Here is a 15,677-nt window from a genome sequence, read left to right as displayed (position 1 = left end):
CAATTCATCGGTAGTAGTTGTAGTAGTTGACTCCTCCTTCCAACCTCCCCTTTTAGTCTCCTGCCTTCAATTTAGTGATTTCTTTTTCTTTTTTCTTAGAGAGACGGAGAGAGCGAGCAAGCAAGAACGGGGTTGGGGGAGGTGGGAGGAGGGGCAAAGGGAGAGGGAGAGAGAGAATCTTAAGCAGCCTTCTTGAGTATGTGGGGCTCAGTCTCATTACCCTGAGATCCTGACCTGAGCAGAAATCAAGAGTCAAATGCTTAACCATCTGAGCCACCCAGTCACCCCTAGTGAAGTTTCCCCTTAATAATTTTCACTATATATAGTGTGTGTGTATGACTATATCTATATAGTCATAATTGAAATATATTTCTTACTATAATGATTTAAAAAGCTTGAAAGCCACTGCCCACGCCACAGCCACATCAAGCAGCAGCCAGTCCCCCATCTTGATCTGTGCTGTCTTTGATCCCATTGTTCCCTCAGCCAGGCATTCTCCCTGTTCTCTGTCTACTGAAGTTCTCTGGGGGCCCTAATAAGATGCCACCTCCTCCCTGAAGTGTTCCATCATTTTTCTTCATCTGTGATCCTAAAGTGATGGTCTCCTACCTTTCTAATAGCCCTCAAAAGAGCCTGCCTTGCACTGTAACTATGTCTATGTGACAAAGAGTGCCTGGGCAGGGCTGTGTCTTACTCACTTCTGGGTCCTTTGAAGGCCCAGAAGTATAGTGAGACTAGCTGATGTGCAATAAATGTCTGCCCTGCTGAATCTTTTCTAAATTGCCTTCCAGGAGCATCTTCTGCTCTTCCTCTATTCATTTGCTTCACTAAGGACCCAGCAGACATAAAATCTATGTCTTGGGCCTAGTGTTATCTACAGTGGTGGCTCTAAAATCCAGTCTGTCCTGAAAGCTTACATCTTTCTTCAGGAGGAATGAGAGAAATAAACATACATTTTTATCACTTTAAAAGATATCTCCTTTATTCGAGAGTGTGTCTCTCGTATATTTTTGATGTTAACATGTATTTTTTGTGGACCAGTGTTGATAAGTTAGAAAATATTAGTCGGTTTTTAGTGTGTATTTATTGTCCTTACTTGGCAAAATAAAAAAGTTGGGAATTCTAAGTTTGTCTTTAAAAAGATTTAGTAAAAATTTAGTGGTTTCAAATTCCCAGATCTGGGAATCAACTGTCATATCTGGGTTGGCTGAAGGTAGGTTCACTTTCTTAAAGATCAGGTGAACTCATTGACATAGGACTGGCGGAGAGTTTCTCTTCCCATCTCAAAGACTGCTGTTTATTCATCTGTGTTTCCCTCCCGTTTCCATCCTCCTTTTCCCCAACACGTTAATCCCCCATCAAATACCTGGCTTAAGACATTGTATCTCTGGCCCTTTAAATAGGGGCGTGGTACAGAAGGGCGGGCCAGAGTGCGGGGAGGAAAGCGGAAGTGTGAGCCTAAGTGGTATATACTGCGCGTGCGTGAGGCTACAGCAGGGGGTGGGGTCACACGGGCCGGGGGTGGTTCTGGGCCGGAATGGCAGCAAGCGCAGGTAACGAATCTCCGGGGAGCTGGCCAACGGGGTGGGAACAGTAGTGAGCAGATGTCCGCGGGGCGGAAGGAGGACCTGCGCCGCGTTCCTAAGTCTCGGCTCTTTTCCCTGTGCGGCAGCGCGGCCTTGGAGTGCCTGACAGAGCAGCCCCAGGCGGACTAACTGGACCGGGGCTCACGGGCCGGGTGGGGTTTACTGTGGGGTGGAGAGGTGTGTCCTGCGTTTGGCCTGCAATTGGGTCGGGCGGTTTCCACTTGTTCGTAACGAATGTGGGGCTGAGGACAGGTGCACACTCTTCCCCTGATTGTGAGACTAGGAGGCGGGTGATCACTGTACTCCCCAGGATGGAACAGGTGTGCAACCCGCTTTTCGGGCCTGGCGCACAGGTGTGGGCCAGCCCTTCCCTCAGAGATAGGGATGAGTGTGCTTCCCAAGTGTGAGGCCGAGGCCTGGGTGAGGTGTCCACCTCTTAGGATTGGTGCGCACCCTGTGAAGCTGGTTCCAATTTGTCTCTGCCTGCAAGGTATGCTCCAGAGTGAGCACAAGGAGAACAGGTGGGTCTCTAAAGTTAGAGGTCACTCCTGTGTCCTGGTTGGTTGTCCAAGTGTGGTACCTAGGAAAAGAGGGACACAGAGCTACCTAAAGTGTTTGGGTGTGCTTCAGAGGGAGGTTAGGGTGGGATGAAGTAGGGTCAGCAAGGGAGGTTCCATGGCCTTGGGTTATTAGGATCAGCTGGGAGCCTTCTTCAACTAAGCATGCCTCCTCCATAACCTGCTAATATTAGACTCACATAGAATGGACCGGAAGACTTGAGTCCTCTGCATGCCCATCCTCTACCACACTCCCTCCTTGCGCACCCCCCTCCCCCCAGAAAACATAAGCAGAACAATCATGGTTGTTGACTTGTGGCACCAACTCCAGATGTTTGTGATTGGGAGGTAATTATGTGTCAGGTTCAGGACACCAACTCTGAATGTCTGTGATTGGGAGGCAATTACATCTCAGGTGTGTGTGTTTGAAGTCTAATACAAATGGGGATGGAGAATCTACCTATGTTTGTGTAAGACATAGGTATTGCTTATGGTTAAATTTAAGCAGAGAGTAAATTCTGAATCCTCTGGTATAGCTGGCCTGTTCCATTAGAAAGCAGAGTAAAGATGGGGGGGTTCTGGTTGAATTCTTGACTATATATGTCAAAAAGACATAGTTATATGTGAAAAAATCCTTTTCAGAGCTCTAAGATAACAGTGTGTTGATTATTCTTCATTTTCTTTGTATCTGGACCAGCATTAGCAGTTGGATGTTTTTTGTCTTCAGGATATTGAGGAATTGTGGCACTTTTTAAAAAAATTTAATTTTTTTTTCAGTGTTCCAAGAGTCATTGTTTATGCACCACACCCAGTGGCACTTTTTAGCTGTATCTATTTCATGAAGATCTCAACCATTTCATACCATATGTCAGTTATATACGTGAATGAAAAGTGAGACGTTTTACACTTAGGGAAGTATGTTTAACTTTCGATCTGTTTATTGTTGTCACAGAGGTTAGATTGCCTCTTGAGCCACAGCTTCAGGGGTAATCTGTATGTATTTGTAAAATCAGACTGTTCTAGTCGTAACTGAATCTTGAATTAATGTTTGAATGATCTTCATTCTATCAGCTCCTGTGTTAACATCTTCCCAGAATGAAGAGAAAACGCCTACCTTCAGTAGTTAGAAATTCCAGGGAAGGACAATGATTGGCCACATGGATACAGGATTGTCATGTGCTTACTCTTCTGGCTAGGAAGATAGGGTATTTGATTGGTAGCATCACTAAAATTGTTTGGAGTGGAGGAAGAGCAGTTTTCCAAAGGAAAGATAGTGAAGGGATGTTCTAACTGTAATCAAATTTGTTTTTCCTCTGCAGTTCAGTGAGAAGTTTCCTTTTGCTCTTTACCAAAACAAAACAAACAAAAACAAAAACAAACAAAAAAAACAACCCAGAACAACAACAACAAAAAACTCTTGTGACTCTACATCCATCTTGACCCCTAACCAAGAGAAATTGAGGTGACAATTTAAATAATTGGAAGCTAATTAAGATGAGTTGGAAGGCCAACATCTACTCAACCTACAATTGAATGGAATCCTGTTTTCTTTGCATTTAACATATAAGCATTCATACCAGTTTAGTTTTTTTTTTCTAAAGATTTTATTTATTTATTTGACAGATCACAAGTAGGCAGAGAGGCAGGTAAAGAGACAGGAGGAAGTAGGCTCCCCGCTGAGCAGAGAGCCCCATGTGGGGCTCGATGCTAGGACCCTGAGATCATGACTTGAGCTGAAGGCAGAGGCTTAACCCACTGAGCCACCCAGGCGCCCCTCATACCAGTTTAGTTAAAAAGAAAGGAGAGTATATGCCAGCCTACACAAGACCCATGTGCTTCCTAGAAGAAGCTCTCTGAAGGGAGGGGGCAGATCTTTGAAGAGTAATTCTTATAATAATAGTAGGGACTTACTGGAAGCTGGAAAGAAGTGATTTTTTTCCCTCTTTAATTCATTTTATTTATCTCATACACATGTAAAACTGATAATAATATTAAGTTTTATGCACAACAGATATTCATAGACCTAGTTCTTACTATTATTTTGTATATTGTCATAGGGAATTAGTTTTTTTTCTTTTTTAGAATGTGACTGAAGGTTGTGCCTAACAGTTCGTAATAGTAACTTAGTAATAATAATAACTTAGCACCATGCCCCAGCAGGTCTCAGGTACTCTTTTCCTTCACTTTTCTTTTTATTAACTGGGAACCTTGTTCAGTTTTCTTTTTGTTGTTCCATATGCACTTCCTGAATTTTAATTGATTACTCTTATTTAGACATTTACTAAGAGAAGAAAAAGAGAAACAGGTTTGGGCTTTTTCGTGGTGGCAGCTCTAAGCATTGTGGGCCTTAATGTGCCTATTTTTGGAAGGAAACTCTGGCCAGGTGTGCATCTTACCCAAGTACGTAGTGGCATTGTTAATCTAACATAGGGTCTGTTTCTGAAGTCCATGAGTAAAGTGAAACTTGAGTACCCCTGAGAAGTACCTGGGAAAGAGTCATGGCAGAGACTGACCTATCTCTCAGGATGTGCGACACAGCTAGTTTTTGCTCCCTGTTGGAATGGCGTGCTATTTGTGATTTTGAGCACAGGTGAAATGATGCATTCAGGAACTGAGACTGACCAAAAGGACAGCAGGTACCAATTTCCTATCCCATGCTCACCTTGAAGTGTATAGTATTGAGTGGAATGGTGTGCAGAGTCCCCATTTCTATGTGAATAATTTCCTTTTTTCTCTTTACCTGTGCTGAAGATAAGTTGAATTCCTATAAATGGAATGGACTTATGATACATTTCCACTGTTTTCGTTCTGACCTTGTAGGCTAGATTAATGTAAAAGAACACAAAACATCTGAAATTGTGGAGTTTGTGTCATGTTATACGTGAACTAAATGATCATTTAAATAGATCAGTGTTAAGGATTGTAAAAAAGTCTCATCTAGGTGCAAAGAATGGACCTTGCAAGGTGGGAATTTTGTGTGGGGGGGTAGAATGACTAACCATACCTTATTTTGAAGTCCTCGAAGCCATTGATGCAGTGTTGCTTGGCTGCTTATGGCGGGGAGGAAGGGAGGGATTGGTAGGTTGATTAGCACTAGGAATACAGTGGTGAAAAAAGGAGATCTATTCTTTGCTCTCCTGGAACCTGTATTCCTTTCCTTCCTCAGGGAAGGCAGTGATGGTTCAGACGCTGAAAAAATGATAGCAGTGTGACAAATTTAGTGAAGGAGAACGATGTTATAAGTGCATATTAACTGGGAACCTTGTTCAGTTGAGCAGGACAAAAAAGTCTTTTTGAGGAAGCAGAGTTTTAGCTGATATCTGAGGAATGAATATGATCAGCAGTAGTTGACAAGCCTGATTACTTAAAGATAGAGCTCAATTATAGCTTGGCTTACTATGTATGGCATAGATTCCTGTAGGCTGTGAGTTAAATAATATCCTATGAAGCTTAACAATTATGGGTAATAAAACTGTTCCATTTAATTTGCAACACAGGTGTTAGTCCTGTCTTCCAATTCTTGTGTTAATCAGCAAATATTTATTGAACACATACATACCTAAGCAAGTCAACAAGCCCAGTGATGTGCAGTATACAAGCATGGCTGTGTCTCCTCTCTTCTCCTCTTTCCTTCCTTCCTCCCTTTCTTTTTTTTTTTTTTAAGATTTTATTTATTTACTTGACAGAAAGAGATCACAAGTGGGCAGAGAGGCAGGCAGAGAGAGAGAGGGAAGCAGGCTCCCCGCTGAGCAGAGAGCCCGATGTGGGACTCGATCCCAGGACCCTGAGATCATGACCTGAGCCGAAGGCAGCGGCTTAACCCACTGAGCCACCCAGGCGCCCCCCTTCCTCCCTTTCTTTCTTTCTTTCGTGTAATAATAATATTAGGTTTTATGCATAACATAGATATTCGCAGACATAGTTCTTACTATTATTTTGTATATTGTCATAGGGAATTAGTTTTTTCTTTTTTAGAATGTGGCTAAAGGTTGTGCCTGACAATTCGTAGTAGTAACATAGTAACATAATAGTAACTTAGCACCATGCCCCAAGCAGGTCTCAGGTACTTTTTTTTTTTTTTTAAGATTTTATTTATTTGGCAGAGAGTAGACAAAGAGGCAGGCAGAGAGAAGAAGAAGCAGACTCCCTGCTGAGGGGAGAGCCCGATGCAGGGCTTGATCCCAGGACCCTGGGATCATGACCTGAGCCGAAGGCAGAGGCTTTAACCCACTGAGCCACCCAGATGCCCCATCAGGTACTCTTTTTCTTTTTCTTTCTTTTTTTTTTTTTTAAGATTTTATTTATTTATTTTGCAGAGAGGGAGAGATCACAAGTAGGCAGAGCAGCAGGTGGGGGTGGGGGGGGGTGGGAAAGCCGGCTCCCCACCGATCAGAGAGAGCCTGATGTGGGGCTTGATCCCAGGACCCCAAGATCATGACCTGAACCAAAGGCAGAGGCTTTAACCCACTGAGCCACCCAGGTGCCCCTTCACTTCTCTTTTTAACAAGAAAGTTTAGTGAAGACAAGTTTAGTGAAGAAAGGGAACTTTTTGAGGAACCTCCATTCTGTTTTCCAGAGTGGCTGCACCAGTTGCATTCCCACCAGTAGTATAAGAACGTTCCCCTTTCTCTGCATCCTTGTCAACATCTCTTGTTTCCTGTTTTAGCCACTCTGATGAGTGTGAGGTGGTATCTTATTGTGGTTTTGATTTGGACTTTCTTGATGATGAGAGATATTGAGCATCTTTTTATGTATTGATATTGAGCATCTTTTTATGATATCTTTTTATGTATCTTTTATGATTATAAAAATCATCTTCTTATGATATTGAACATCTTTTTATGTGACACATAAAGACATTTCTCCAAAGGAGAAATGTCTATTCATGTCTTCTGCCCATTTCTTAACTAGGTTATTTGTTTGTTCGGTGTTGAGTTTGATAAGTTCTTTATAGGTTTTAGATACTAACCCTTCATCAGGTATGTCATTTGTAAATACCTTCTCCCATTCTGTAGGTTGCCTTTTAGTTTTGTTGATTGTTTCCTTCACTGTGTAGAAACTTTTATTTTGATGAAGTCCCAAGAGTTTATTTTTGCTTTTCTTTCCCTTGCCTCTGGTGATGTGTTTAATAAGAAGTTACTATGGCTGAGGTCAAAGAAGTTTCTGCCTGTGTTCTTCTCTAGGATTTTAATGGTTTCCTTCTCACATTTAGGTCTTTCATCCATTTTGAATTTGTTTTTGTGTATGGTGTAAGACAGTGGTCCAGTTTCATTCTTCATGTAGCTGTCCTGTTTTTCCAACACCATTGTTGAAGACACTCTTTTTTCCACTGAATATTCTTTCCTGCTTTGTCAAAGATTAGTTGACCAAATAGTTGTGGGTAGAATTTGGACTTTCCTACTGTAGGCATTGGGGAGCTCTTCAAAATGAGTCCATTTACTAGAGAGAGAATAGAAAACAAATAGAAGTTAATCATCTCTTGTCTTTTTCCTCACAAAGCAAACAAGAAGACAAAGACATGGAAGAAGAAAAATACTTGGATTGGGAAAGCCAGAAACAAAGTTGGAATGTAAAATTCTTTCCATATCATGATTTCATGATACCTTCTTGGGGGTACAGTAAGTTGAAAACAAAACTTGATTCGACTCACCATACTGTGAAAGGTGTCTCATGTGACACTTTTGAGAGGAAAAGAGTGTCAGTGAATTAAATAGGATCCTGGAATATGAGAACGGTAGGGAAGGTCTGCCAAGGTAAAAACAAAATAACTACTACAACAAAAAATTGGTGGAAGAGTTCTATATTAACCCAGCCTAATACTGGTCACATTCTGGAGTTGGTATGCATTTAGTCCGGGTTAAAAATGGGGTCATTAATGTTTATATGATACATATATTTATTTTTAAATGGTCCTTGGATCTATTATTAATTGGTTGGGAATAACTTTATTAATTAAGAGGGAATAGCATTAAGAAATGTCAAGATGTTAGATAATCTTAAATCAGAATTATTAAAGTAATAGTTTATCTGTGCTCAAAAGAGGACAACACCCTGGGTCCTCACGATTCTATGATCTACATTTTCCTGTTAGATTCATGTTATTTCATCCTGGAGAGACTAAGAAACCATTGATTTTAACTGTTACATTGTCTGTAGGTACTGTCCAGCTTAGTGAGCATCCCTTTGAGAACTGTAGGAACACTGGATGCAGGATGGTTGAGTGGAGAACTGGTTGTAGAATTTGTCTCAGGAGGAAATTATCAGTAATTTATTGCCAGCCTTTGTACTGGGATAGCCCTTAAGTGGTATCTGAAGGCAGTGTCTGCAACATGTGTAATAGTAAGCGTCGTATATTAAGCATTTCATCATTGGTCTGTGTATGGAATGAAGAGCTTGCTCAGTAAATATTTGGGCAACACCGAGTGATGAGGAAGGGATTAGTATTTCAGAATGTTGGCAGTAATACCAGAAATAAATTATTCGAAGTTTGTTCGTGTAGTCATTTCCTATTCTTGCTGTAACAAATTACCACAAATGTAGTAGTTTAAAATAATACAAATTTATCATTTTACAGTTCTTTAGTTCACTAGTATACGAGACCAGCACTGGTCTTACTAGGCTAAAATGAAGCTGTGGCAGGGCTGGGGTCCTTCTGGAGGCTCAAGGAGAGTATCCATTTCCTTGCTTTTTGCACCTTCTAGAGACTGCCTAAATTCCTTGGCTCCTGGCATCCTTCCTCCTTCAAAATCTGCAATGCATCCCTCTGACCCTCCTCCTTCTTTCTTTCTTTTTTAAAAAGATTTTATTTGTTTATTTGTTAGAGAGCACAAGCAGGGGGAATGGCAGGCAGAGGAAGAAGCAGGCAGGGGGAGAAACAGGCTCCCCGCTGGGCAAGGAGCCTAATGCAGGACTCAGTCCCAGGGCCCTGGGATCATGACCTGAGCAGAAGGCAGAGGCTTAACAGACTAAGCCACCCAGGTGTCCCTGTGACCCTGCTTCTGTTGTCATATCTGTTCTCTGATACTCTCTTCTGCCTCCTTCTTTGACTTTGTAAGACTCTTGTGATTATACTGAGCCAACGTGGATCATCTGCAAGTCCAGATCCTAATTTAATCACACCTGTGAAGTTCCTTTGGCCATGTAAGGCAACATAGTCGCAGGTCCTGGAGATTAGGACAGACACCCTTGGGCACTATTATCTTGCCCACCACAGGGAGATTCAGGCACAGCTCAGTTTCTAAAAAATGTGAGGACACTGCTGTAGTGAACTCTCCTTTTAAAAAATCAGCATGGCGATCTTTTGATTCCTAGGTCTGTTTGGGTTGAATAAATTTGCTGACTAACATAAAGGTAAAATTGCTGGTAAGTGATAAAAGAGGAAGTTGATATGAAAGCAGCATTTTAGAATGACTTAGTAGTATATCACACTTATTATAATTCGACTTTTTCTGAAGCATCTCTGATGCTTTGATGGGGGCTGTACTCGTCTTAAATAAAACCAATACTCAGGTACCTGGGTTGCTCAGTCGTTAATCGATGGCAGGAAGCCTGCTTCTCCTTCCCCCATTCCCCCCTGCTTGTGTTCCTTCTCTCACCCTGTCTCTCTCTCTCTCTGTCAAATAAATTAAAAACAAACAAACAAAAACCCTGCCATTTAACTCTTGAAGAAATTTCTAATCTGAGAGCTGAAGTGAGTTTATCCGTCTAATAAGGTATCCTTACCATATGCTTAGAACTAGCTAGACCTTTACAAAAGGACTCAGTCTTGCTTCAGGATCTTTAACTTTGGACGGTTGTGGAAATCTTGAGGAAATTTTAATGATAATAGCAAATATTTCTTTTTTTTAATTTTTTTTTAAGATTTTATTTATTTATTTGACAGAGAGAGATCACAAGCAGGCAGAGAGGCAGGCAGAGAGAGAGAGAGAGGAGAAAGCAGGCTCCCTGCCAAGCATAGAGCCCGATACGGGACTCGATCCCAGGACCCTGAGATCATGACCTGAGCTGAAGGCAGAGGCTTAACCCACTGAGCTACCCAGGCGCCCCAAGAGCAAATATTTCTTGAAAACCAATTCTGTGCGCAGGCGTTACTCTAAATGCTTTACAGTCATTATGTCATTTATTCCTCATGGTAGTTCTGCAAAATAGGTAGTTGCATTCTAATAGTCAGGACTGTCTGTTCTAAGTGATTGAAGAAAGAGAGAGAGAGAGAGAGAGAGTCAGGAGAGGATGCTGGCTTATGTGGCCAAATTGCCAGAATGCTGTGGCCAGAGCAAACATCATAGAAGATTGGAATTGGGGGTCCTGAGTGGTCTCAGGACACTCTTACCTCTTCTTGCCTCTGTTTGTAGGTTGACTTCATTCTTGCTAGAGAATCTGTTCCTAGAATGTAAATTCTGTTAGCAGAGGTGGCTCTCCAGTGACGTGTGTATAGTATGTGTTTAGGTGTTTAGTTGATACACATTGAATAAATGACCTCCTTTCCTGCAGAACAGTGCCAGGTAGAGGGTGGGCGTGCCGCTCACCCTTATTCCTCATTGTTTAGAGAACAGTGGAAGTGGCTTTTCCTCACCAATTCCATTTTAATGAATCCCAGTGAAGTACTCTGGCGACATTATGCGCTCTCTGTTACTAGGGGATTTTTGATTGGCAGCCTCCATAAGAACCACATGGTTTGAAGGAGCCCTTCCCCCAGCAAGAGGTGCTGCTCTGGGCAAACAACACAAATGGCCGAAATATTTCATCTTAAAAGATGTAGAAATGGAGGGCTTAGATTGATCGAGGTCACAGGTAGGAACTGGTAAAACCCATATTCATACCTGATTTTATTTTATTTTTTATTTTTATTTTATTATTTTTTTAAAGATTTTATTTATTTGACAGGGAGAGAGAGAGAGTACAAGTTGGGGGGGAGTGGTAGAGGGCGGGGGAGAAGCAGACTCTCCACTGAGTAGAGAGCCCGATGCGGAGTTTGATCCCGCACTCTGGGGTCATGACCTGAGCCAAAGACCAACGCTTAACTGCCTGATCCACCCAGGCTCCCCTTATAACTGATTTTTAATGGACTCTTTGGCTTATGTTCTCTGCATTTTGCCAGCATATCACAGTAACAGGAGCTCAGTCAAGTGAAGATTAGAAATTGACTAGTGTAGGATGGCAGGATGGTGCTCTTTCTTCAGGGGATGCTTGATCATTTAAAACTTCTCAGATGTGGTAATGGTGTTCACAGATGCTGAGCTGCCCTGGGAACCTCTTAACTAAGACCAGATAGGTGTAAAAAAAAAGAGCCAGAAAAATAATTGTTTTACTTCTTGAGTTATTTTGCAAAGACCAAAGTGAAGAATAAAATGTTTTCAGTTATTAAAACATTTAAGTAAAAGTGGGTTTTGGGGAGTGTAGCTATTGTCTTTTCTATTATTTTAATGTGTAAGAGTAAAACTTATTAACTGCCCTCAGGAATCACTGAATGTGAATTAGACTATGCATGTTTGCAAACATTCCTTGACTAATTGTAATAATTTTTCCCAAGTGATAGAAATAAGAGAGCTTTATTAAGAAGGAGTTTGTCATGAGTCCGTCTGTCGTCTTTGAAGGAAGGCATATAAATGTTAATATTGCTTCTGCCCTTGGCCCACTGCAAAAGGAGAAGTGCATTTAGTAACTGAGCTTGGAAAGCTACTTTCAAATGTTTGCCAGATATGGCATGCCCTCAGTGATGTCTTCTAGGAATGCATTCTGTATCATGTGTTTGTAGGACCGAGCCTTAGAGTCTATCTTCTGTAACATCTGAAATAAATTAGTCTGTATTTGGTAATATACCAAATGCACTAGAGAGAAAAATTGTTTTCAGCTCTTTAAAAGTCCGTCTTCGTAGTCTATGTGTCTCTACAAATAGTAGATACTCATTTCTTTTAAACTGATAAAAACGAAACTTTGAACAAAATAAAATTCATCATTAATACTTTAAAAAGGAGCCTAATTGGATAAAATTGGCAGTGAATTTTGAGCATTAAAAAAAAAAACAAAACCAATACCAGCAACCTAATTTTCAACTTCTTTTTAAACAATTAGTTCTTCCGGTGGCTTGGTTGTTGGTCTTTTGCCTTTGCTTCATTAAGGAGTGGGATTGAGAGGAGTTCATATGGTTGGGAGGGTGGTGGGCAGTAGGCTGTGTGTGGTTTGAAAAAGCTTTCCACAGAGAGTTACTGCATGTTGCTGGGTACTGTGGAAAACACCTCGTCTAGAAAACAAAATGACTTTTGTTTTTACTGTTGTTATTACTGTGGCTTTTTAAAATTTTCATATTTTTCTTTCTTTATTTCTAAACAGGCAGAGCTAAGTGATGGATTTTTAAAAATTTGGCCACTTGTAGCCTAATTAGAGCACAAACTAAAAACATTTAAGAACAGATTTGATCATTGAACTTAAACGTTGTTTTCCTGAATATGTTTTTAGTTTTCTAGAGATTTGGCAGACAACTATTTCTTTTTGATACTGCATTGTATCCTTTAGAGCTATGAAATATGTAAAACATTTGTATACATTTCTTTTTCTTTAGTATTTCAGTTTTCTCTAAGAATGTCCATGTTTTTCCATGACTAGCTTTCTTCCTAGAAATCCCTAGTTGGCCGTGGTCTTATTTTATTCTGGCATCATTATTGTCTCCCATAATAGATCTGAACACTTAGGTTTGCTAGTGTCATATTAAGTGGCTAGCTATCTGTCCTGGGTCCTTTGTGTCTACATTAAACTTCCTGAGAGATCTGTAGCCTTGGATGGATGCCACCAACAAAACAGATCCTGTATGTTTTTCTCCAGGGGAACTGGAGATCTACTCTGAGGTTTGGGAGGGGTTAATTGCAGTTCTTGGCACGAGATTACTCTCCTGCTGTTAAAACATAAATCTGTATGGTACCAAGTCTAGTGGCTGAAAACTTACCCCAAGTCTATCATTATCACCAGACTTAATGACTTTGGGTAGTAGGCCACTTCCCAGACTCCCGAGTTAGATGTTCCTCCTTTGTACTCCCATAGAAACTCTCCCCGAATATCATACCTCAAACCATATTGATTTCTCTTTGCCTTACAATCAGATGATTGATGAAGAATCAGTTTCCACAAAAGTCTGACCACGTAAGTCTTTAGAATGTCTAATCAAGAAAGAAAAATCTAAATAATGTATATTTTTTCTTTTTTGAAAGGAGATCATCATTGAGGTCGTCATGATCTAAGGCCAAATATTAAAACAAACAAAAACGTGCTTGGATTGCCTGAATTATAATTATTATAAATAAACATGGAAAATGAACCAGACCAAGAAAATGTGGAACAGAGCCTTTGCGCCAAGACTACTGAAGAAGAGCTGAATAAGTCTTTCAATCTTGAAGCTTCGCTTTCAAAATTCTCTTACATAGATCTGGACAAGGAACTGGAATTCAAAAATGATTTGGTAAAAATTCAGCTTTTGTTGAGTGATGATGATGGTTAGAGCTGTGACCTAAAGACTCAGTCTTTCATTTTTTCATGAATTAATAGAAGTCTATATGCAGATTTATGAGATAATATCACTCTTCATTTGTGTATGTCATTACCATTCATGAAGCACCTTAACATATGTTCTCATTTGAGCCTCACATACTCTGATAATCCATTTTAGAGAGGAAGAAGTCAAAGTGCAGCTGGCTATGTTAAATGAATGTTCAGGATCATAGAGCTAGTGGTGGGTTTAGAAATCTTGTGCGGTGAGTTTTAAAAAAATGCTTATTTTTTTAAAGTAGGCTCCACACCCAGCATGGGGCACAAACTCATGACCCCAAGATCAAGTCGCATGCTCTATTAACTGAGCCAGTTAGGTGCCCCATGTGCTGTGATTTTTTTTCCTCCATTGATTTGATAGTAATAAGCTTTTGTGACCAGGAGAATATTTAATCACAATTTGTTTGACCTAATCACTTCTAACCATAATTTAGGAAATAACTAAGAAATGCAGTGTCAGACTCTTGTATATTTCTTATGATCTTGTATATTGTATATTGCTTTCTACACTTAGAAAATTGGGGCTTGTCACGAGACATGCTGTTTTGTCCTGTTTAAAATGCACATGTCAAAGTCCTTGAACAGAGCTTTCAGACAGGGCTGTCAAGATGGTGCTGTCAGTGCATATTTGTCTTTGATAATCACCGAATATGTGGATGGGATAGAAAACCGTTCTGTAGTCTTTTGACCTGGTCCTTACTACCATGGATCATTGAGTTGGCTCTCTGCATGATTAGTTTGGTGATATGTTTATCTCTTAATTGGTAATGGTTCTACTAAATTTAAACACCCTCACGATTCTAAGAGGGAAAGCAGCATTATATGAACATTCATTTCTTTTCTCTATTTAGATTGATGACAAGGAGTTTGATATTCCTCAAGTTGATACTCCTCCGACACTGGAAAGCATACTTAATGAAGTAAGTATATATTAATGGCCGTGGTCATTTTACGGATTTGATTTTAATGCTTTTGGGTTGATTATAGTGTATATCTAGATCTTCACTGTCCAGTATGGGAGTCACTAGTCACATGTGGCAATTGAAATTTAAATTAATAATAGTTAAGTAAAAATTAAAAATTCAGTCTCTCAGGTGTACAGGTACTTTTTTTTTTTTTTTAATTTATTTATTTGGGATGCCTGGGTGGCTCAGTCTGTTGGGCCACTGCCTTCGACTCGGGTCATGATCCCAGTGTCCTGGGATGGAGTCCCACATCGGGCCCTCCGCTCAGCGGGAGCCTGCTTCTCTCTTGGCCTCTGCCTGCTTGCGGGCTTGTGCTTTCTCTCTCTCTATGACAGATAAATAAATAAAAATCTTTAAAAAAAATTTATTTATGGGCTCCTGGGTGGCTCAGTGGGTTAAGCCTCTGCCTTCGGCTCAGGTCATGATCCCAGAGTCCTGGGATCGAGTCCCGCATCGGGCTCTCTGCTCGGCAGGGAGCTTGCTTCCTCCTCTCTCTCTCTCTACCTGCCTCTCTGCCTACTTGTGATCTCTATCAAATAAATAAATAAAAATCTTTTAAAAAAATTTATTTATTTGTCAGAGAGCACGCACACAAGCAGGGGGAGTGGCAGGCAGAGGGAGAAGCAGGCTTCCTGCTGACCAAGGAGCCCAATGTGGGACTTGATCCCAGAACTCTGGGATCATGACCTGAGCTGAAGCCAGATACCTAATGGACTGAGCCACCCGTGTCCCTGTACAGGTACATTTTAAGTGCTTGGTTGGAATGTGGCTAGTGGCTACTATAGTGGACAGCACAGATGCAGAGTGTTTCCATTGTTGGAGAAAGTTCTGTTGGACAGCAGTGATCTAGACTGTGAACTTCTCAAGGGCAGAAGCTGTGACTTGTTCATGTCTGTGCCCCGTAAAGTGCCTCGTACTTCATAGATTTGAGAAAACATTTTAGGAAGCAAGGTGAAATACTAGATTCACATCACTTCTAAGATTTGTATTATGTTTCAGTAATAAACTCTACGAGTGATACTCAAATAGCTCAT

The 15,677-nt window shown here is 40.8% G+C and overlaps 1 protein-coding gene across 4 annotated transcripts in view; it reads left to right on the top strand.

Moving 5' to 3' along the window:
- The first annotated feature begins 1,521 nt into the window (after positions 1–1,521).
- Positions 1,522–15,677, top strand: part of VPS8 (VPS8 subunit of CORVET complex) — a 270,200-nt gene continuing 256,044 nt past the window's right edge. Inside the window, exons 1-3 of one of the 4 annotated variants that reach the window (XM_046002696.1) lie at positions 1,522–1,553; positions 13,345–13,592; positions 14,530–14,598. In XM_046002696.1, coding sequence (XP_045858652.1) covers positions 13,440–13,592; positions 14,530–14,598 — 222 coding nt within the window. In that variant the 5' untranslated portion in view covers positions 1,522–1,553; positions 13,345–13,439. Of the gene's footprint in view, positions 1,554–7,667; positions 7,762–10,782; positions 10,934–13,344; positions 13,593–14,529; positions 14,599–15,677 lie in introns of those variants that run through there. The other 3 variants (XM_046002697.1, XM_046002698.1, XM_046002699.1) reach the window with 3 other exon arrangements.

The sequence above is a fragment of the Meles meles genome, chromosome 4, assembly GCF_922984935.1.
Source record: "Meles meles chromosome 4, mMelMel3.1 paternal haplotype, whole genome shotgun sequence".
Taxonomy (NCBI): Eukaryota; Metazoa; Chordata; class Mammalia; order Carnivora; family Mustelidae; genus Meles; species Meles meles.
The sequence above is the reverse complement of the archived record's forward strand: the minus strand, read 5'-3'. Positions and strand labels throughout refer to the sequence as shown.